Source organism: Eurosta solidaginis, chromosome 4 (assembly GCF_040869045.1).
Source record: "Eurosta solidaginis isolate ZX-2024a chromosome 4, ASM4086904v1, whole genome shotgun sequence".
In the NCBI taxonomy this organism is placed as follows: Eukaryota; Metazoa; Arthropoda; class Insecta; order Diptera; family Tephritidae; genus Eurosta; species Eurosta solidaginis.
The window spans coordinates 272,807,786-272,831,708 of NC_090322.1; the positions used below are offsets into that span (position 1 = coordinate 272,807,786).

The 23,923-nt window shown below is 36.9% G+C and overlaps 3 protein-coding genes across 16 annotated transcripts in view; 1 reads left to right on the forward strand and 2 right to left on the reverse strand.

Moving 5' to 3' along the window:
• bves overlaps positions 1 to 23,923 on the forward strand; it is a 215,797-nt gene that overhangs the window by 36,779 nt on the left and 155,095 nt on the right. The window lies entirely within an intron of this gene.
• Positions 1,838 to 23,923, reverse strand: part of LOC137251502 (transmembrane protein 205) — a 31,936-nt gene continuing 9,850 nt past the window's right edge. For both annotated transcript variants that reach the window (XM_067786203.1, XM_067786204.1), the window contains exon 3: positions 1,838 to 7,288. In XM_067786203.1, coding sequence (XP_067642304.1) covers positions 6,834 to 7,288 — 455 coding nt within the window. In that variant the 3' untranslated portion in view covers positions 1,838 to 6,833. The remainder of the gene's footprint in view (positions 7,289 to 23,923) is intronic.
• Positions 7,309 to 10,291, reverse strand: LOC137251500 (uncharacterized). The gene is made up of 2 exons (XM_067786187.1): positions 8,575 to 10,291; positions 7,309 to 8,470 (listed from the first exon to the last, which is right to left on the reverse strand). Exon 1 carries the CDS (start codon positions 10,256 to 10,258, stop codon positions 8,588 to 8,590), a length of 1,671 nt encoding a protein of 556 aa, XP_067642288.1. The 5' UTR covers positions 10,259 to 10,291; the 3' UTR covers positions 7,309 to 8,470; positions 8,575 to 8,587.

Sequence of the window (23,923 nt, forward strand, 5' to 3'; positions counted from 1 at the left end):
GCAATCCACTGTATTTTTCTGTCTAGCCTTTGCTCTACGGTGGTCGAATCTGTTGTTCGGTTCATGTATCACAGGGCCAGGTGCAACATAACAAAAATTGGGGCGGAATAGCAGTGCTAAAAGCATTATTTACATCTAAACTTACGAAAATTCAATATCGATCCCTCGAGCCAGCAATGCAATGAATGGCCTCCTGGGCAGAACTTTTGATTTTTTTTCTCAACGCGACCTGATTATCATATACATATATTTATACCTCCTCGTTTTTTGCTTCTCGGCGATTATAAATGGCTCGCTCGAGAAATTTACCGAAAGGGTCAAGTGGGCGTATACATAGTCCCCTAACTGCATGGATCCGACGGGTTTTCATGACTAGGATCTTCAAGCCTATTACCAGCTTGCAGGATTTCGTAAGCATGGTCATAGTCTGCACTAGGTTTAGGTATAAAGATATATGTATGTACATCAAGCTATATGGCTGTCCCTCGATCGAAATTTATGTAATCAGATCGACCACATTGTGATTGATAGGACGACACAACACAAGGAAAATTAAACGCTGCAATCGCCACAGACTGTGACAGTTTTCGCCACTCGACTCTCACACCTGCTCTCTGAGAGCACAAGTCAACCCAACAGAATGCAGGACCAGTGGCAGTATATCTCTAAAGCACTTCGCTCCACCGCCGATGAAAATATTGGTTACTGGTGGGATGAAGAATGCCGCGTTGTAACCCAAAGAAACATGAAAAAAGCAGAGTCACAAAGGCGTAAGTGAGAGGAGCTTGATCTGCTATTCACCCGCACATTTTTTCCAAAAATTCGGCAACAGACAGAAGGTTTTAAGACCAGGGCAAACCTCTGCAAAAACGAAACGCCCAGGGAATATATTTAACCCGAGCACGCAATCGGTGATATAAAATAAATGTTTCTCCACAAGACTATGACGAAGTCAGAGCAGCAATAAACATAATGAAAAACAAGGCCGCGGACGCTGATGGATTGCCTGTGAAGCTATTCTTATACGACGTATGCATCAACTTTTATGCAAAATATGCTCAAACGAGTGCAAGACCGATGATTGGATTCTAAGGGTTCTTTACACAGTGCACAGCAAGGGGGATCCTGCAAACTCCGTGAACTATCTCGGAATCAACCTTCTAAGTATCGAATATAAGGACCTGTTAAGCGTATTTTGCTAAAGATTGAAGCCCATCGCGAATCGGTTGATTTGACCTTATGAGTGCGACTTCAGACCTGGGTAATCCTCCATCGGCCAATTTTTCGCAATGCGCCAAACCTTAAACAAAAAAAAAAAAACAAAAAACCCAAAAAGGATTGGCACACACCAGCTCCTAGACGAAATTGATATCATCGGCCTGAACCTCTGCGCCGTAAATTATACTAGAAAAAGAAGCGGAGAAGATGGAACTAAAGCACAGTGGCTACGCTGGCTTGGGCATGTTATGCGAATGCGAGATGATGATCCAGCCAAAAAATTATTCTTATCGGAACCAGTCTATGGAAGCAGAGAAAGAGGGCGGTCCCCACTCCGCTGAAAGGACCAGGTGGAATACGATTTAAATTCCATTGGTTTTATCAATTAGCGCCAGTTAGCGTAACGAAGAAGCGACTGGCGTGCTTTGTTGGACGGCCAGAAGTAAGTACCGCAGAGTGAGAGAAAGAGATCGAGTATGCCCATTTCGACATATTCGACTCACTAAAGTTCCTGGCGTCTGTCGCCTGAGATGTATTCTAAAAGGCTGTAAGCGATCATTTATCAGTCGACAAATTAATTCTATTAACAATAGAAATCAAATAAAAAGGAAAAATCTAATTTATTTTGCAATCGCTCAGTTTATTTTGTTTGTTATAATGAGAAATATAAACTTGGCTATCCTTTTTTTATAATGCTCGGAAAATTTATTCAAAACTTTAAATTAATCGGACTAATATAAGATATTAAAAATAACTCAAATAAAAAGGATGATAATTAAAAGAAAAATTGGCGTCGAACCTGCGACTTCTCGCTGTTAAATTTTAAATTTACTTCATGACAGTTATAGCATGCCTTTTCATAATTTGTTTTTTTTTAAACTCGTAGGGAAATTCTGTAACTTCTTGGCAACAAATTTTTAAAATATGATGCTCGTTACGTTTGTTTGTTTAATGGTGTGTTCAATTTATACATATTATTTAAGAATTCATGAGCTTAACACCGACTTATAATAATTGAATTTTCACTGTATGATTCGCTGTTCCAATCTCGGTGAAACCTTTGATAACATTACGAAATTAGCTGATGATGATTACGTTGGCGGTTTTCGAAATGGTACCATCGCAATATGCCAGTAAATGTTTCTTTCTTTCTTTTCAGTATCTTTAGAAAAATATAAGAATTGAATATTCAATTATTATAAGCCGGGGTTAAGCTCATGAATTCTTAAATAATAAATCATGATATTCTGTTAGATTTTTATAACCAATCTGGCATAACTGAATCGTAAGGTTTGGTAGGGAAAGATGTATCGGACCCTAAAAAGTTTAGATAGCGAATATCAGTACTGATGCGAAACAAATCATAAACTGTTACATTGAAGGAAAAAAGCGGAATTATGGGTCAATTCAATCGACTTTTCTGTAAATTTGCATCCATCGCAAATAGCTGTTGAATCAAACACGCCCAAAGGGTTGATTCTGAATTAATTGTTTCAACAGTAAAATAAAAAAAAAATTTATCAAAACTAAACCACAGATCTGTTAAGAAAAACAATAATAATTACAATATTTGTTCAGTATTTCCAATTGAAAAGCTTTTTTTGGTGGGGCTTTTACAAGACCTTGATCTCAGGATTTGCGGTGTGGTAGGCTTAGCACGCTACCATCATACCACGGTGGTCGCCTAGCTCCGCTCTGTTAACTAAAAATTAATATTGTCAACTTAGGGTCAAGTGCAAAATGTTAAAATAACAGATTTCCGTCAATATTAGAATAACAATGGCTGTTGATATGACAGAGATTTCTGTGGAACGATACAAAGCAGTGAGCGCCTCGAGAGTAAGTTTCTCTTTAAAATTAACTGATGCGCATTGTCAATTCATACAAGAGAAAAATCTTTCTATTCCGCCATTGCCATACCTACATGTCAAATGTTGCTGACAAGGAAACGGCTGTCAGAAATGACCAGAAAATGGAAGAAAGGTATGTTTTTTGCTCGCGTTTTATAAATTGAAGTGCCATGAATTGCCCATTTTTGTTTCAAATCAGCTTTTCTTTTAAATGTGTATACATAAAATCAAACTTCATTTTACTTTTTTGGTTTCTAAAATATAGTTAATAGAGAAAATATGAGCACCCAGTTAAGAAAACATTTTAAAATATTTAAATAATGCAATCTACCAGTCGTTTATAAAAATGGTTGAAAAAGACTATTGAGCAAATGATTTAAGTAATCGATCAGCGATTTAACAGGTGATCCAGGCTGTTTACTATTGTGAACGTTTTTTTTTTTCAAACATTCTCCTCTTGTATGAATTCACTTGCATAATATTGACAGTTATTTGCTGTTGAAAAGACCAATAAAATCAGTTCTTTCAACTGAAAAATCATTTTAGATTGGTTGAGAATCGTATAATTTTTACAGAATATTGTTAACAAACAGAAAAATTGGTAAATCTATCATAATGTGATCAATTTGACGGGATTCTTGTGAATTCAAGAACAAAAAGTCTGATTTGTTGATTTTGCTAGCTTCATTTCTTTCGTTCTATTTGCGGTACAATGTCAATTACTAGAACAAAGAAACGGTCCTCGGGTTATATATAATAAAGTTGGTTTGAATTTACTATTATTTTGTTAAGTTGAAAAACATGTTTCTAAGTAAATAGTTTTCTTTTAGATTAAGCTTACATTTCATTTTTATAAGCTTTATAATTTAAAATGCAAACTCGCCGTTCATATTCGTAATATACTCACAGTGATTATATTATACATATTTATTATTACTATTGCTAAATAAATTTAAGAAATATCGCATGTTTTATTGTAAGCAGATGCAAATCAAAATTTTCATATTTCGAGATTTTATGATACCCTAAAAGCTACTTCGATTATGATCACATATGTACATTCACATGGAATACTTTACGGGACAAAAACGACCTGCCTTGAATCTATTTTTTATAGTTGAAACTTTACGAAAAACTAAAACTTCTTTTGCTTTTTCCAAAAAAATTTTTATTTTGGATAACTTCTATTTACAATAAAACCTGCGATAAAACAATTAAAATTCGTTATATGCTTTCTTAAAACTTACAAAATTGGACTCAGATTTTAAATAACGTGTTTCCTAAAATATTTATTGGGATAATTCAAGTTATGGCTTTTCTAAATAGGTACATTTGTTTACTATTGAAAAAAATAATAACAGCTTTCTTTTTATAATGGTTATTAATTTTCGAAAATTTAAATCATAAAGTTCATTCAACTTCTATTTATTTAAAATATTTTATAACCTAAAAATTTTAATGTGAAATATTTAGATAACTATTTATGTATTTACATAAATATTTCTACATATCTTTTAGTGAATTTTTCGGCTTAAAAAATATCATACATGCACAGATAATAATAGATAAACAAAACATACAAATTCTTTAATTTGCTTGTTTGTTTTGATGAATTACAGATGTATGTACACTGCAAACAAATTTGTCCTTAGTCTTTAAATTTAATCTTATACTATTGTGCATTAAATAATTGCAGTCTAATGCTTTTCATTTATAATCAGTGGCATTTACTCAATACCAATAATATAAAGTTTTTAAATTTACTAAAATACTTTCTTGCAAAATCAAAAGTGCTACGAGCTATTTTTTCGTGTGTGTGTAAAATGTATCTCTTCTTTAAACGTTGTTTCGTTTTCTGCATTCCCGGTTATGTTTAATGTTATTTTATGAACCGTCGCCAAATCCAACGGCAAAACCTTTCGCGCTTCGATAGCGGCATCTGATTTGTTTATAAACACAAAACAGCTGATTGTCACGTCCAATTCTTTTCATTTTCTCCTCCAAGTCACTGCATTCGGCTCTATATTAATTATTCTAACTCTACAAGAACTATTTCTTCATCAGCTCTAACGTTTTTGACTATTTTTATCATTTGCGAGACATTTATAAGGTTTTTACAAAATATTTTTTTTTATGAACAGCTTATAATGACAGTTTATATTATTAATATTCGCAGTGCTGTCATATTTCAGTCGAGCTCTCTTACAAACAATTGAAGAAGAAAATGGCTCTAAAGTTTTAAAACCTTAAATAGCACTCCTCCTGAAGATTGAAACAAAATTTTGTTTTATCAAAATAGATCTGACTCTCTGATGAAGATGTGAAGGAAAATACATCGAAACAGGTAGAAGAACAAGAAGAAAAATATAGTCTTTGTCTTTTATCTATCGGCCGTAAGTTCATTATTGCAAAAATTAGTAGAAAGTGGTCAAATTGTCGCTTCCTGGTACAAACTTTCACAAAAGGCTGCAATTCATTCCATATAAGGAGTTTAACTGTATAAATCATATGTTCCCCTCCCAACTAATCCCGGACTCATACCGAACTATACAAATGAGTTTTGATAACTAAATCATTATATTAGCTATTTCAGTGGTTTTAAGTCCAAAAGGTTTAGCGAGGTTCGTTTGTCATATGATTTGCAGTAGGCATGTATGTACCATGGGTATCACAGTTTATATGCGCGGTTGTCTCCATGTCAAGCAATCTTCCTACTAGATTCAATTAAAACTGCAATATGCAACGCAAGAAGCCTTGGCAAACGAGCAGACGCAGTCAGTTTCGCGGGTTTTTTGAAAAATGTGTTTCTAGAGCCGATCGTGGTTTAGCTCTAGGAGTGCGAATACTTCGCGTACTTAAACTAAGCTTTTATGAAATTTTTAGATGAATTAGAAATTTTCTTTCCTAAAAAGTTATGTCGTTTATAGAATTTACAAACATTTTTCATTATTTCAACGGCTTATCTCGTACGCAATAATAATATACCTATGTACGTATGTATGTATGTACATTACCAAATACAATACCACCATAAATACATACACATAAATTAATAATATTTAATAAATTAATTTACTTATATACTACAAATGCAATTAGTTTTTGGTATAAAGTAATTTAAAATTCGTACATTCGCTTATTCTTCCTTGCTGCTGTCACAACTTTTGTGATAAATGTTGATCGCTGCATTGTTTTTCTTTTGCATAACGTGGTTACAAACATTGTGAATGATGACTAAAGGCCGAATTAATGGTGACTTATAACCATAAAGCCATAACCAGATAATACAGCTGATCGAACCCACCTTATGGAAATCAATGTAATCGATTAATGGTGCCATACCATAACGCTAACTGAATTACATTGATTTCCTTAAGGTAGGTTCGATCAGCTGTTTTATCTGGTTATGGCTTTATGGTTATAAGTCACCATTAATTCGCCCTTAAGTGTGATATCTTATCTGTCAACTGCCTGACAGGATGTTCAATATAGCTACTTCTTAGCGTTTTGACAGGGTGTTCAATATGGCGGCGCCTGTCTTCAGCGGGTAATAGAAAGAGATACAGAATGAGACAGCGATAGGCAATTACAAATCAGGTGATCCAATCACTTTGGAATTTTGACGTCTATGCAGAAGATATCACACTTAGTTATCATTCACAATGGTTACAAACATACATACATGTATGTAGATATAAAACAGCTGATCATAAATTTTGACTGCGAAGTATTCCGGACCCACATATAATGTCTTCGCTACTAAATTCAGTCTTGACTAATTTGTATTTTTGATGCAAGAAAATACAAATGAAGACATGTAGCTAACAGTACAGCCATATTGCCCATCGCAATTGTCATATGGATGCGACGAAATGTTTTATGAATTCGTTGATAGTGTGGACATTGTATAAGATCGCCTTGTTCCAGTGTGCCCACTTCGCGTCCACTGCCAATAGCACCTTCAATGCGATATTTTTCTTGCATGAGTTGTAGCATTGGTGGTGCTAGGTAAAGACGTATTATGACTTCAATAATTGCAGTGCTGCCCAACGATATCAATTGTACGATGTTGGACACATTCCATGAGTTTAGAAAATACTTGACAAATAGTACTAACATACCAATGCTCAGTATGGAGCTAAGCGCAAAGTAGCGTGGAAATAAAATTTGTTGGCATTGTCCAAATGTGTGACGTGGTAATGAGAAATATAATGAAAGACCTGTAAGGATAAAAGTAATGTTATTTTTTAGTATTAATTAATAGTCGTATATACATATAATGTGCTATTTATAAATATTCACTGAAATAATATACACGATTCTTATAGGAACTTTTGGTGGAGTCCCAATTTGATCCTAGCCTGTACAAAATTTGTTTGAGTTTCAAAATCATAAAAATTGCAATCGATTTACTATATTTTTCGGACAGTAGACGAAATCTTCTCTCTACTCCGACATAATCCAATCTACTGCCAATTTCTGTATAGATCTTCGAAAATAAACTTCTTTCTTTTCTATTGCTGAATAAAATATCGACATGAAACTGCGCGCTTTAATCCTACTACTCTGAAAATCGATAAAAAATTTAGCCTTGATAGGTGTGTTACATTGAAAATTCAAAACTTACGTGAGTACCTGCTGAATTCGGCCTAACCTCTCGGTGCTTAAAAACATATCGGATCTAATTACGTAAATCACCGGCCTAAGGAAGGCTCCATACAGGCTATGCGTGATACTTCTGTGTACACCGCTGGTACCAATAGATTGCACTGGGTTACACAATATATAACATACCTTGGTGACGCACGAGGCCTACCAGAAACCTCTGCCATTTTATGGACAATGACATCTGGTTGCTCGGAAAATTCAACGCGAGTTTCACTACCCATTCAAAGCGACTCTCAAATTGAACTGTGCATCTTAATATGACAGCGGTCAGAAACAAAATACAAGTCCACAATCATATACAAATTATGACCGGCCTTTTCTGAAAATCGTAGTAACAACCGAAATTGTTACTTAACAAAAACAAATAAAGTGTAGTGTTAACACTGTTAGGAGTAATATCAAAACTAATTTTGATGTATATTCAAATGTAGCACCAAAAAGTGCCATGTGAAGAAGTTTGGTGTAATTGTACAGCATTACACTTTTCATCAGAGACATAAAGCTATAGAGAATAGCCAACGACGGACAGGAACAGTGAAACTGGCGGTAAGTACTTTACCACATTACCTACTTGAAAATTAGCAAAAAACGCGGCGTTTTCGGTAAAATTTCACAAAAAATGTTATTAAGAACAATTATTTCTTCAAAACTGGCTCTAGGTCAATAAATTAAACAAGTTGTTGTTGTTTTTGTTCCAATATATTTCGATCTCCAACGGAGATCGTCATCGGGGACTACAATAATAAATAAATAAACACTTTATTTTACACAATTTATCACAGGCAAATTTATATATATGTATGTATAAACATATTAGCATTACTGCAAACCTACATACATGAGTTCAGATGTTAGGTGGGCAGCGTCTGTTCGAGATGCTGTTGTTGAACTGATTTTCGCGAGTCAAGTAAGTGGCGGTAGATGTGTGCACACATTTCAGAGTCTTTCTTGTAGTTCAATCTTTTGTTCTCGTCCGTGTCTATTATGTGGAGCATCTCCAAAGTAAAGCGTTTGTTGTAATGCTGTTCTTGCTGTAGTATGCTCACAGCGTCAAAGTCTGGTTTATGTCCGCTCTCCGCACAGTGGGCCGCAAGTGCTGTTTTATGTGTATTGCTTGATTGTAAACATTTGATGTCAGATCGGTGCCCTGCTATTCTTGTTTTTAACTTATTTTTTGTTGTGCCAACATATTCTTTCGCACAAATGTTATCTCCGTCTCCTGCACATGGTATCTTGTATACAATATTGTTTTTCTCCATCGTTTCTAATTTACTTTTCATATTCTTGAAAAATATTTGGTTTGTGTACGCCGGTTTGTGTGCAATTCCGATTCTTTCTTTATCATAAACATTTGAGCATTGTAATCTTTCGGAAAAGCCAGGTATATATATAATAGATTTATATGTGATCGGTTTTTTACCTTCGATTTTTGATTTGGTACCCTTATGATGCGTGTTTATCAACCTACGTATTATCCCGGACGGGAAATCGTTCATCTTGAGAATGTGCTCGATACGTTTTTTATTCTCAGGGTGAAAAATTGAATCACTAGTATCTAAAACTCGCCGGATAAAATTTTTCGCTGTATTAAAAATCATACTTTTCGGATGTTTAGATAAATAATTTATAATACGTCCTGAAGATGTAGGCTTTTGGTACCAATCTACTTTAATTTTATTGCTTATTTTACATACCAAGGAGTCTAAAAATGGTAATTTGCCATCTTTTTCCAACTCCATCTTGAATTGTATATCTTTGTGGTATGAATTTAGCAAATCGAAGGTTTCGTCCAGTTTATCCTCCTTTACTAATGCAAACACATCGTCTACGTATTTACTAAGTAGTCTCGTGTTCTTTACTACTTTTCCTAAAATTTCTTCCATTACAATGTCGGCGACAATCGGTGATGCCGGAGATCCCATTGGAAGACCCTTTAATTGCGTATATATTCGTTCCTCGTACTTAAAATATCTATTTTCACAAATACAAAACGTCACTATTTCCATAAAAAGATTTTTAGGCATATCCGTATATTGTTTAATCTCCTCCCATTTCGCCCGAATCGCCTGTATAGCAAAGTCTGTTGGTATACTTGGAAATAGTGATATAACATCAAACGATACAAAACGCTCATCATCACATATATAGTTGTCATTGACTTTGTCCTTAAATTCTATTGCACTTTTAACATTGAACACCGATTTCATCGTCAAGTTTTTTAAAATATTAGTCAAGTACTTACATAAATTATAGGACGGAGCATTTATCATGGAACAAATGGGTCTTAATGGCATATTTTCCTTGTGAACTTTTGGTAAACCATACATTCGGGGTGGAATAGCTGTGTGCGTGGTCATTTTATATTTTTCTGTTTTTGTTATAAGACCTAATTTATGTAATTTTTCTACTAATTGGTTGTTTTTGGTCTGTAATCTTAGTGTCGGATCTTGGCGTAAAATTCGATATATTGACATATCATTCAATATGTTGTCCATTCTTAACCTATAATCTGTTTTCTCCATAGCGACGGTCACGTTTCCCTTGTCTGCATTTAAAATTACAATTCCTTTATTTTTGTTCCGAAATCTTCGCGTTCGCTCCACTGTATTCTTGATGGCCATATCTGTTTTGTCACCTCTTCGCTTTGTCATCGACTCTTTTATAAGCAATGATATTTTCGTTCTCGCGGATTCCTGTTCTTCTTTGTTCTCTACGCTCTGTACCAATTCCTCACCATCCGCAATGCATTTAAAGAGCGGGAATTCTTCTTTTGTTATTGGTAAACCAAACTTTGGCCCTTTTGCTAGCAGCGCCTCCACATCAGGTGGGAATTCCGTATTTGTTTTGTTTACCAACCAATGCTTGTTTTTGTTGGTTCCTAATATTTGTGCATTTCTCTCGTCTCGCAGTTTTTCAAACTTTAATTTTTGTGTGTTTTTACATTTTGTAGCTTTTTTGCATGTAAGCCGCTGTTCGCTTTCAAATAAAGCTGTGACGTCATCCTTTTCCATATATTGGCCTAGTTTCTCCTTTGTAATCATAATTCGTTTTTCCTTTTCCTTTAGAAGCTCATGTTTATATTTTATTAGTGTGCTTAGCTAATATAAACATGAGCTTCTAAAGGAAAAGGAAAAACGAATTATGATTACAAAGGAGAAACTAGGCCAATATATGGAAAAGGATGACGTCACAGCTTTATTTGAAAGCGAACAGCGGCTTACATGCAAAAAAGCTACAAAATGTAAAAACACACAAAAATTAAAGTTTGAAAAACTGCGAGACGAGAGAAATGCACAAATATTAGGAACCAACAAAAACAAGCATTGGTTGGTAAACAAAACAAATACGGAATTCCCACCTGATGTGGAGGCGCTGCTAGCAAAAGGGCCAAAGTTTGGTTTACCAATAACAAAAGAAGAATTCCCGCTCTTTAAATGCATTGCGGATGGTGAGGAATTGGTACAGAGCGTAGAGAACAAAGAAGAACAGGAATCCGCGAGAACGAAAATATCATTGCTTATAAAAGAGTCGATGACAAAGCGAAGAGGTGACAAAACAGATATGGCCATCAAGAATACAGTGGAGCGAACGCGAAGATTTCTGAACAAAAATAAAGGAATTGTAATTTTAAATGCAGACAAGGGAAACGTGACCGTCGCTATGGAGAAAACAGATTATAGGTTAAGAATGGACAACATATTGAATGATATGTCAATATATCGAATTTTACGCCAAGATCCGACACTAAGATTACAGACCAAAAACAACCAATTAGTAGAAAAATTACATAAATTAGGTCTTATAACAAAAACAGAAAAATATAAAATGACCACGCATACAGCTATTCCACCCCGAATGTATGGTTTACCAAAAGTTCACAAGGAAAATATGCCATTAAGACCCATTTGTTCCATGATAAATGCTCCGTCCTATAATTTATGTAAGTACTTGACTAATATTTTAAAAAACTTGACGATGAAATCGGTGTTCAATGTTAAAAGTGCAATAGAATTTAAGGACAAAGTCAATGACAACTATATATGTGATGATGAGCGTTTTGTATCGTTTGATGTTATATCACTATTTCCAAGTATACCAACAGACTTTGCTATACAGGCGATTCGGGCGAAATGGGAGGAGATTAAACAATATACGGATATGCCTAAAAATCTTTTTATGGAAATAGTGACGTTTTGTATTTGTGAAAATAGATATTTTAAGTACGAGGAACGAATATATACGCAATTAAAGGGTCTTCCAATGGGATCTCCGGCATCACCGATTGTCGCCGACATTGTAATGGAAGAAATTTTAGGAAAAGTAGTAAAGAACACGAGACTACTTAGTAAATACGTAGACGATGTGTTTGCATTAGTAAAGTAGGATAAACTGGACGAAACCTTAGATTTGCTAAATTCATACCACAAAGACATACAATTCAAGATGCAGTTGGAAAAAGATGGCAAATTACCATTTTTAGATTCCTTGCTATGTAAAATAAGCAATAAAATTAAAGTAGATTGGTACCAAAAGCCTACAAGTTCAGGACGTATTATAAATTATTTATCTAAACATCCGAAAAGTATGATTTTTAATACAGCGAAAAATTTTATCCGGCGAGTTTTAGATACTAGTGATTAAATTTTTCACCCTGAGAATAAAAAACGTATCGAGCACATTCTCAAGATGAACGATTTCCCGTCCGGGGTAATACGTAGGTTGATAAACACGCATCATAAGGGTACCAAATCAAAAATCGAAGGTGAAAAACCGATCACATATAAATCTATTATATATATACCTCGCTTTTCCGAAAGATTAAAATGTTCAAATATTTATGATAAAGAAAGAATCGGAATTGCACACAAACCGGCGTACACAAACCAAATATTTTTCAAGAATATGAAAAGTAAATTAGAAACGATAGAGAAAAACAATATTGTATACAAGATACCATGTGCAGGAGACGGAGATAACATTTGTGCGAAAGAATATGTTGGCACAACAAAAAATAAGTTAAAAACAAGAATAGCAGTGCACCGATCTGACATCAAATGTTTACAATCAAGCAATACACATAAAACAGCACTTGCGGCCCACTGTGCGGAGAGCGGACATAAACCAGACTTTGACGCTGTGAGCATACTACAGCAAGAACAGCATTACAACAAACGCTTTACTTTGGAGATGCTCCACATAATAGACACGGACGAGAACAAAAGATTGAACTACAAGAAAGACTCTGAAATGTGTGCACACATCTACCGCCACTTACTTGACTCGCGAAAATCAGTTCAACAACAGCATCTCGAACAGACGCTGCCCACCTAACATCTGAACTCATGTATGTAGGTTTGCAGTAATACTAATATGTTTATACATACATATATATAAATTTGCCTGTGATAAATTGTGTAAAATAAAGTGTTTATTTATTTATTATTGTAGTCCCCGATGACGATCTCCGTTGGAGATCGAAATATATTGGAACAAAAACAACAACAACTTGTTTAATTTATTGACCTAGAGCCAGTTTTGAAGAAATAATTGTTAAATTTAAAGGTCGCCAAAAATCAAAATTTGTTATTAAGAACTTTAAGAAAATAGTTAGGTGTGATTATTATATCAAAATAAAGGTTTTCTAGCGTTGGAATTGACGAATTTCATGTCATATTTCCCCAATGGTGAATTACCTACTCGCGATTTGATGGTTTACTGTTTCCCACTATTCTTTCTGTTGGCGGTTCTCTATTTTTATACGTTCTCTGCTTTTCGTAGTGATTTCAAAACTAATTTTGGAGTCAACTCCGTTTTTTGTAGTATTGAGTAATGGCAGATATGCACAGCACGCTGCAGTGGAATGGTGGTAGCGTGGTATGCCTTTCATAGCGAACGAACGTCCTTGGTTTAAGTCCCGGCTGAAACAACATCAAACATTTTTTTGTATCATTAAGTGGGGAGTGTACTTATTTTATTGCTTTCAATGTATGAAAACATTTTAATAAAGCAATTTATTTTTTATTTTTTTTGTATTTAATAGTTAGGAAACATTGAAAAAACGTGACATCAAGTCGGAGATGTCGACTGCTGTTCGAAATAGCTGTCGTCTTATAATGGCACGTTGTTTAAATTTTTCCAAATTATAAAAAAATGCTTCTATTATTATTATAATTAATAAAATAATAAAAAAAAATTGTTAAGTTAAACGGGTTTATTGAAAACAATACTTACATGAAGTAATAATAATACTAAAAGCTAGAAAATAATTAGGTAGGTACTAGTCATCACACTCCTCATCAATCTAGGGCATTGATCAGACAATTAAATAAAAGCGTTGGGCGCGTGAAATTTCTAAAAATGTGAGGCGTAGCATAACCTTATAAAGGTTCAGTTGGTCTTACTTATGACTATCATTAGAAATTTCACGCGTCCAACGCTTTTATTTAATTGTCTGATCAACGCTCTAGATTGAAAAGGGGTTGGTGTGACCAGTACCTAGGACCTACCTAATTATTTTCTAGCTTTTAGTATTATTATTACTTCATGTAAGTATTGTTTTCAATAAACCCGTTTAACTTAACAATTTTTTTTATTATTTTATTTTCAAGCCGTTTTACTTAAAATTTTGTTTTTATTATTTTATTTTCAAGCCGTTTTACTTAAAATTTTGTTTTTATTATTTTATTTACAAGTTTTTAGCCTTTATTTAATTGCCTATTATTTCTCGTTTCGTTCATTTAGTGACTCATTATTACAAGGACTCTTTCCTGACAATTTGTTACAATCTAAGTCCACAATACATAATCCTTCCAAAGACTTTACTCGACTCTGCGCCACGTATGGTTGTCCCTCCTCGAAATCCAAAATATTTTGATGTCACTTCTACCGGACTGTATGTATTATGTGTTCCAAATATGAACCAAATCGGATGACAAATACGATTTTTTTGAATATCTCGATCCTTGCGCCACCTATCGGAGTTTTTTTCTTATTATTGCATTGTCATCGGGTTCTGAACCATATTCCAAGTTTCAAGCTTGTAGTTTATCGGGAAGTTACTTAAATTTCAATTAAAAAATTCGTGCCGGCCAGCCAGTTAAGTCAAGCCAAATAAAACCGTTTAAAAATAGAGGATAGTTTTTTTCAGCACTTCTTGGGGATGATGTTTACACTACTTTGGTTTTTATATAGAAAAACACCACAAAGTGCGGCTTTGACACCAAAATATAATAATTAAGGGAGGGTAGGTTAGGTTGAACTGGCCGGTCCATGAGGACCTCACATAGACTGATTGAGTCCGTAGTGTTGTTTTAACGACCAAACTGAAAACCTTATCAAAACCCAGGACCTATGTTATAAAATAACTACGTCCTCTTGGCAAATACTAGAAGTTTCCTAGGACTTAAGCCACTTGCTGCTTCTAGATCTGACAGCTGTATCACTCCTAATAGGTGGAGTCTTAGCCTGGCAAGTGCAGGGCACGAGCACAGAACGTGCTCGATCGTTTCCTCCTCCAACCCGCACTTCCTACATATGCTATCACTGACCAAGCCTAATTTAAGGGCATGTCACGCCAGAAGGCAGTGTCCAGTCAGAATACCCGTCATGAGTCTACAGTCCTCTCTTTTTAATGATAGAAGCAACTTTGTTAGTCTAAGGTTGTAAGACTTACACATAATCTTCGACACAGCCCCGCGCTTGAACCCTCGTCATTCCCGCTTGGTCGTCGATCATGTGCACCTCTCGCCTTCGATTAATCTCGCCCAGTCTAATTGGGACCTCTACGGAGCAAGCTTCGGGGGATGCGCCCTTTTTAGCTAGTTCATCCGCTTTTTCATTCATTAAGGGATTAAGAGCCGTTTCCACGAACAGGAGAGTGAAATCAGTTCAGAGTTGTATACAGGTTATCCCTGTGCTCTTGTTTCCCACGGCACCGATTTTTATCAACCATAGTGAGTAGCGCAAGTAAGTGGTACACGCGCTCCAGCTTGCTCGCCTTTTACGACCGACATCCCTGCTGCGGGTATATTTTAAATCCCTTACCCGCAGGGAAAAAAGGTTTAGTATAGGAAAAGTAGAGGAATGATGATGGTATGCAGCCAAGGCCCAATAGATTATCTTTTCCATCTATATCAAAAAATGATATCATTCATCTCACGAAACTATTTGCATGCACCTCTATATGGGGTATTCCATCCCATTTCGACCAATTTTGAACCCGACCCCTTTAGAATTGGCTGAAAGTGTTTCTTCTTTTTCTAGCTTACGAAAGACGTTTTTCAGATGTATTTCAAATTTTTTCATCCAACTCAAAAAAAGTTATGAATTTTTAAAAAAACACCGTTTTTGTTTTCAAAATGCTATAACTTTTTCAAAAATTTACCGTTTGGGATCTTTTTTTTTTAAAAGTTTGTTTTTAAATGTAAATTTGTTTGTAAAAACGGTGTTTTTTTCAAAATGCTATAACTTTTTCAAAAATTGACCGTTTGGGATCTAGGTTACTACAACACGAAAACTGCTAGACGAAAGGTTCTTGTCTCACACAGAGAACGTATAACAATAGAGAACCGCCAACAGAACGAATAGTGGGAAACAGTAAATCATCAAATCGCGGGTAGGTAATTCACCATTGGGGAAATATGGCATGAAATTCGTCAATTCCAACGTTAGAAAACCTTTATTTTGATATAATAATCACATTTAACTATTTTCTTAATGTTAACTTTTTTTGTGAAATTTTACCGAAACACCGCGTTTTTGGCAAATATTCAAGTAGGTAATGTGGTGAATTACCTACCTCCAGTTTGAGTGTTGCTGTCCGTCGTTGGCGATTCTCTTTAGCTTTACGTCTCTGGTTTGACATAAGTATTTTGCCTATTGCTTTGAATGCCGGTCGAAGCTGCGATTTGTTTGTTTTATGCGTAATATTATCAGAATTTCTCATAAACAGATGCATTTCAGTGTTTATTGCGCTACTGGGTACATCAAAAACTTCAAAAGGTAAAGAACTAACTGCATCTGATAATAAATATATTTTACATCTGCATAATTAAGGAAACAATTTTAAGTATATCAGTGAAATGTTAGGTTGAAAGATTAATTAAACGCGTTAATGTGTGGTAATTTTGAAAATAAGGAACAACCGACCAAAATCGTTGACAGTGAGAGAAGAACGTCATTTTAGGAGAGAACCTGAAAAACCGTTAAGCTTGACTACAAATGTTTTTTTTTCTTCAAAAAACTGTTATCGCCAACGTTTTTAGCGGACATTTTTTGGTCGGACAGGGTATACATATGAACATTTTTTTAGTAGGTCATGAAAAAAACCTTAAGAATTAAAGTCGAAAAAAGTAAAAAAAATGAAATTTCGCAGGCTCGAAAATTATTTTTTTGGGTATACGTAGTGGAAATTTTTTTCCTGAGCCCAAATCCTATCGAAAAATCGATGGCGCGATATCGGTTAACTTTCGCCCATACAAATCGACCCACCCTAATGCACATCGCACGATCGCCCAACTTCTGTGCAGGACCGGCTCTGCAAAGCGGTACGGGAGGCCCACAATAAAGGGTTCCCGATAATAATTGGGGCCGATGCCAATGCACATCACACTGCTTGGGGCTCTACCGATATTAACAGTAGGGGTGAGTCTCTTTTTGATTCTATTATAAGTAACAATCTAAGTATATGCAACTCTGGAGACAAACCAACTTTCATCACCTCAAATAGGAAGGAGGTTCTAGATGTTACTCTAGTTTCTGGAGCATTCTCTGACCTTGTCAAAAATTGGAGAGTTTCCAACGAAAACTCCTACTCTGATCATATGTATATCATTTTCACTCTGCTCTTGCGTACACCGCCTAGGGTGGCTTACAGGAATAGGAGACGTACGGACTGGAACCTTTATAAAAAAGTCCTATCCTCTACTCTCCTAAAGAACGCTTCTCACGGTAGGCCGAGCCTACCGCTAACAACTGATGAAGCGCCTCCTTTAGACACAACATTTGCTTCTCTCGGTGAGCTAGACTCATCGTCAAAAATAGAAGAAGCAGTAGATCTTATCACCAAATCTTGTAACGCTGCCTTCACAGTAGCCTGCCCGGAGATTAAGGTGAGGGGAAAGAAGAAACCCTATTGGTGGAACCAAGAAATCTCCGAGCAGAGGAAAAACAGCAGAAAACTCTTTAACGAGGCTAAGCGCACGGGAATCTGGTCCCATTATAGGGACGCCTTAAAATCTTTTAAGAAGTTAATCCAGAAGGCCAAAAGGGACTCCTGGAAGAACTTCACTAATGACATCGAAGAAGTCTCAGAGGCCAATCGCCTACGAAAGGTCCTCTCCAAAAACCCCATACCTCCAAGCTGCATTCGCACAACGAGCGGAGAATGGGCCACTTCTAGTACGGAAATTCTCGAAACCCTGATCAGCACTCACTTTCCGGGCTGCAGATCTCAACCATACATCTTAAACACGCAATCTAACCCAGGGCCATTTCAACCCCTGGACCACATTGTAAGTGAAAAAGGAGTTATCTGGGCAATCAAGTCCTTTAAACCCTTCAAATCTCCGGGAACGGATGGAATATTTCCCGCTGAATTGCAAGCTGCAAGCGATGTTATAAGCCCGCTGCTAGCTAAAATCTACAAGGCTTGCTTCAACCTGGTCTATATCACCACGGAATGGACCAAGGCAAAGGTAGTCTTCATACCCAAAGGAGGCAGGATATCGGGCAACAGTCCAAAGGATTTCAGACCAATAAGTCTGACCTCCTTCCTCCTAAAAGTTCTAGAACGATTGCTGGACGCCTACATTAGACGATCGGCAAATAAGGCACTCATCTCCAACAACCAACACGCCTACTCTAAGGGCAAATCCGTAGAGACAGCTCTACACGCTATCACTACTAAGATAGAGAAGGGTCTTGCCTTTAAAGAATTTACGCTGGGTATCTTTCTCGACATAGAAGGAGCCTTCAACAACGTTCTCCCAGCAGCGGTCACAAAATCTCTACGTTCTTTAGGGGTGGAAGAGCCTCTTGTGAAGTTCGTCGAGCTCCTTCTAAACAAGAGAATCATTATCTCTGAGCTGGGCAGCTCATCGGTAATAAGGTATACCAACAGAGGAACCCCCCAGGGGGGCGTTCTTTCTCCTCTACTATGGAACCTGACGGTGAACGCTCTGTTATCTATACTACGGCCCACCGGATGCCAAGTCATTGCATATGCCGACGACATAGCCTTGACAGTTACCGGCAAACACCTTCCGGTGCTTGGCGAACTCCTGCAAAATGCTCTTAATCTAACAAACACATGGTCTATGGAATGCGGACTCAGCATCAGCAGTGAAAAAACTGAGATGGTGCTTTTTACCCGCAAACGCAGTATACCGGCATTTACCCTCCCATCCCTAAACGGGAAGGAAATCAAACTCTCTACCGAGGTTAAATATCTCGGAGTTATTCTAGACAGGAAGCTTGACTGGAAGCGAAATTTGGAGGAACGATCCAGGAAAGCCACAATGGCTCTCTACGCTTGTAAGTCGGCAATCGGAAAAAGGTGGGGTCTCCAGCCACGCATAGTCCATTGGATCTATACGGCAGTGGTGAGACCCATACTCTTCTACGCCGTCACCGTATGGTGGACGGCACTCGATATCGAATCTAACAGGAGTAAAGTAACGAGAGTGCAGAGGATGGCGGCAATGCTCACCAGCGGTGCCCTTCCCTCCACTCCCACCAAAGCTCTTGAAACCATATTATTCCTTCTCCCAACTGATCTATATGGCAGATACTGTGCCTCCTGCAACGCGGCGAGGCTCAACGCTATCGAACCATGGAGGGATTGCAGGTTTGGTCACACCCGGATCCTGAAGCAAGTCCCTGAAACCTTCTTGAAATTGGACCATACAACATCGCCCCCTTGCTGGGACAACAAATTTTCCACAAGAATCCCAGAGAGGAACGAGTGGGCAAACGGCGTAGAGCCGGGATCACACGAAATCTCCGTTTTTACAGATGGCTCTAAACTAAACAACAGAGTCGGCAGTGGGATATTCTCGGAGAAGCTCAATCTAAGCGAGAGCTTTCGCCTACCTGGTCACTGCAGTGTTTTTCAGGCTGAACTCATAGCTATCTGGGAAGCAGCCCGCTATCTGGCTAACCTACAGGTAACCAAATCTATTTCAATTTTCTCTGACAGCCAAGCTGCCATAAAATCCCTGCAATGCAGTAACACCTCGTCACTAGTGGCATTGAAGTGCAGAGAAACCCTCAACAAACTAGCTGAAAATTGCAACCTAAGCATAATATGGGTTCCTGGCCACTGTGACATCTCAGGAAACTGCGCTGCGGATGAGCTAGCTAGGGAAGGCACCAACTTGCAAACAACAACCTCCGCTGATTGGGCCAGCCCTCCTCTAAACACTTGCAAATACCACCTGCGATCTCTTTTCACGGATCAGGCAAACGCCAGATGGGCGAGGGAACCTACATGTAGTATATCCAAGCAAATCTGGCCTAAGCTGGATGACAAGAGATCGCGATCGGTGATATTATTAAACCGTATCTCTATAAGCCCACTAGTGGGCCTTCTTACAGGTCACTGTCTCATGGGCACTCACGGTGCCTATATGGGCCTGCAGACAAATGACTTCTGCCGCAGCTGCAGGGACGAGGAGGAGATAGAAAGCGTTGAGCACTGTCAAAAACCAGGTACCAATGCCTCCACAGACACTTTTGGGTGCCTTGCGGAGCTTGAATCTATAAACCCAAACGATATCTTGCGTTTCATTAGGCAAACGCGCTGGTTTGGCCTCACTGGGGTCTAAACTCTCCTCTTCTTCGAAAGTAGGGTAATAGGAAATAGGGGCCCCCTGCGTGGTAGCACAACGGCCTACGTGAGTCTCCGCTCGGACAGCGGAGGCAGCCACTCTAACCTAACCTAACCTAATGCACATATACCATGGACAAATGCAAATTATTATTAAATTATTTTTAATTTAGGGATATAACCCGATGTCCGTGCTTCGCACACCTGAAAAGATGTCATGTGTAACCGCAATAAATTGAATATATACGCATTATATGTTTGTACATATGTATGTATTTACTCTTGTGTATGTAATTATTACCGCCGCGGCACCATACCAAAGACTAATCGTACATATGCACCCTGGGGAAGGTACCATACAAAATCTGAAGAAGCTGTAGGTCTAACCTCTTTGTAGGAAAAAATTATAAGTAGAACATCGCAAATTCAAACATAATCTTGAGATATATCGCGCTCAATTGTTATTATTTTTATGCTTGTATGCATAAGTATCTACATATGTAAATCTATTGTGGTATGTATTTTGAATGCTGCATTGAACAGGGCTTTTAACATTATTTTCCCTGTAGTTCTGCTAGATAATGAGCATGGTAATAGGACCATGAAAAAAACAATACAAGGAAAGTAAGACGTCGAAAGGCTGCAACCACATCTGATTGCCAATGATTTCGTAACTGGACTGTCACACCTGTTCTCTGGGAGCACAAGTCAACCCGACAGAATGCATGGGACTGTAAGTATTTCTAATGTACTGGTACGATGAAGAATACCGCGTTGCAATCAAAAGACGCTCCCTACAAGGCTACGTTAAAGGCAGTGCAACAAGAAAAGTGTGTAAATGCCATCGGAAGGAAACAAGACGCCTTTACAGGAAGAAAAAAGCAGAGGCAGAAAGGCGTGAGTGCTAGGAGCTTGAGCTGGTAGCCACCAGGAGTAACGCCCGCAAAAAGTTCGGCGACAGACGAAAGGTTTCAAGTCCGTGGCAAACTCCTGTAAAAACGAAAACGGCGGCCTTGTAACCGATGTACAGATAATACTTATACTATGGAGGAAACACTTCTGGTCTCCCTAAATGGAGACAGCGATGTGCCGTACAGGGATGATGAACCCGATCCCGCATTCGATGATGATGGAATTAATGTCCTCCCATCCCACCCGATTAAGACGAAGTCAGTATAGTAATTATCAGATTAAAAAACACCCAGGCCGCTGATGGATTGTCTGCGGAGCTGGCAAGGCGCACGGAATCTAAGCTTACTTTGCCAAGTTCATAGGAAGGGGAATTCTGCAAACTGCGGCAAGTATCGCGGAATCAGCCATCTAAATATCGCGTATAAGGTCCTGTCAAGCGTATTATGTGAAAGGTTGAAGCCCACCGTGAATCGGCTGTTTGGACCTTATCATTGTGACCTTAGACCTGTTTAATCTACCATCGACCAAATTTTCACTATGTGCCAGATCTTGGAAAAAAGACCGCGAAAAAAGATGTGTCACACATCACCTCTTCGTAGATTTTAAAGCCGCATTCGACAGCACCAAAAAGAGCTGCCTTTATATCGCCATGTCTGAATTTGGTTTCCCCGTAAAACTCATACGGCTGTGCAAACAAATAATAATATCCAGCGAAGAATCACTCTTGCCAGTAAATGCTACTTTGGACTAGGTAATAAATTGAAAAATAAAAAACTTAGCTGCTATGCTGGCTAGGCGATGTTATATGAATGAAAGATAATGCTACGCCTAAGAAAGTATTTTTTTATCACGTAAGTAATAGGACCATGAGAAAGTGCTTGTCGGATGGGATATCTTCTCCCTGCTAGAACAACAGGGTTGTCCTGCAAAGTATGAAGCATTTTTTTTTTCTTTTATCTGTAGATCTGTAAAAACTTCCAATATCGACGATTAAAATTTGGCTTGATAAATTTTTTTGTTCAGAATTTAGTGCTGAATATGATGTATGAATTCATTTTTTCAAAAAAAAAAAAAAAAAAAAAAAAATTTCTTCATACTTTGCAGGACAAAATAATTTTAAAATCCAAAATCCCGTGTAATTTACATGGCAAAACTTCAAGTTCCGTGGATGACCTCTTAAAATTAAGAGCTCCATCTCTGACACAATTTTTGCTTGGACATAGATATGCTCTGATTTGTTCGGGTAAGAGCGATAAAGGTATCGTCATTTTGTGGCACACCTTAATGCGCATAACCATATGCATATATTCAACCCAACCAGAATAAGAACGTTACAACCATTTACATCTATAATCTAAACACATAATACATAATTTAAAACACATTCATATAAATCATTTAAACAGGTCACTGACATATTTGTATATGTATGCATGTGAAATGGGTATAAAGGCAAAGGGTTCAAAAATGTTGCTGCTTGCGATTTTGCTAAAGCGCTGACGTAAAACTTTGGAGATTAAAGGTTTAAAAGAACACAAAAACAATTTGATTTGCTAGGTGAAAATGTGGAAACAAGTAAACAAAATCATTTGTCTGATGGTTTGAAATATGGAGTGGCATTAGAGTGCTCCTAAACTTTGTCTTAAATCATAACCCTTAGATATGTCGCACGTTTTATTATAAACTGATGCAACTTAATGTTCTAGTATTTTGGGAAAACTTTTAGGGATAGTTCATTTCTATGGCACTGAAAGGGTTAAGTCAATTGTAAAAATGTCGGGGCTACCTTGAAATATTAGGTTAATATAATAATAGATTGATATAATTTTGAAGAAGGTGCATAGTATTTTTAATTTGTTGTTAATTCTCTTCACTATAAAATGTTTATTTCAGCTAAGTACGACTAAGAAACTAATGGTATTTAAGCGACTATGTTCTTACAGGCTTGTAGCTCGAGAAATAATAATAAATATGTGTATTGGCGAAACTAGGGTTCACCTGTGCTCGTTTGCTAAAAAATCTTTAGAAAAAGGTAGCAAAGACCGTATGAGTTTTCTTAAGAGGTGGATACTACGTGACAAACGAAATTCTTCTGGAGCATTGCTTAGCGTTTTTTATATAGACTCTTCGGTTTTTTTTATGTGGATGATTAGCTTTAAAATCAAAAATCAAAGCATTTTCAATGAGCAAAATTTTTAGAATGAATATACAAAATAATCGCAAACTTTATCTCATTGACTATTACAAGAGACCTGCTCTGACCTGACCAGCCTGCTATTAAATTAAATCATGAAATCTCAAGCAATTTTAATTTTGTGTTACATCTGTTTGTAACAAAAGGTGCGAAAAATGTTAATTTGAATTTTTAAAGTTGCTTTGAATACATATTTGTTAAAACTCTTATAAAGTTCTTAATTAAAACTTTGTATCCAACTTTTTTTGGTTGAAA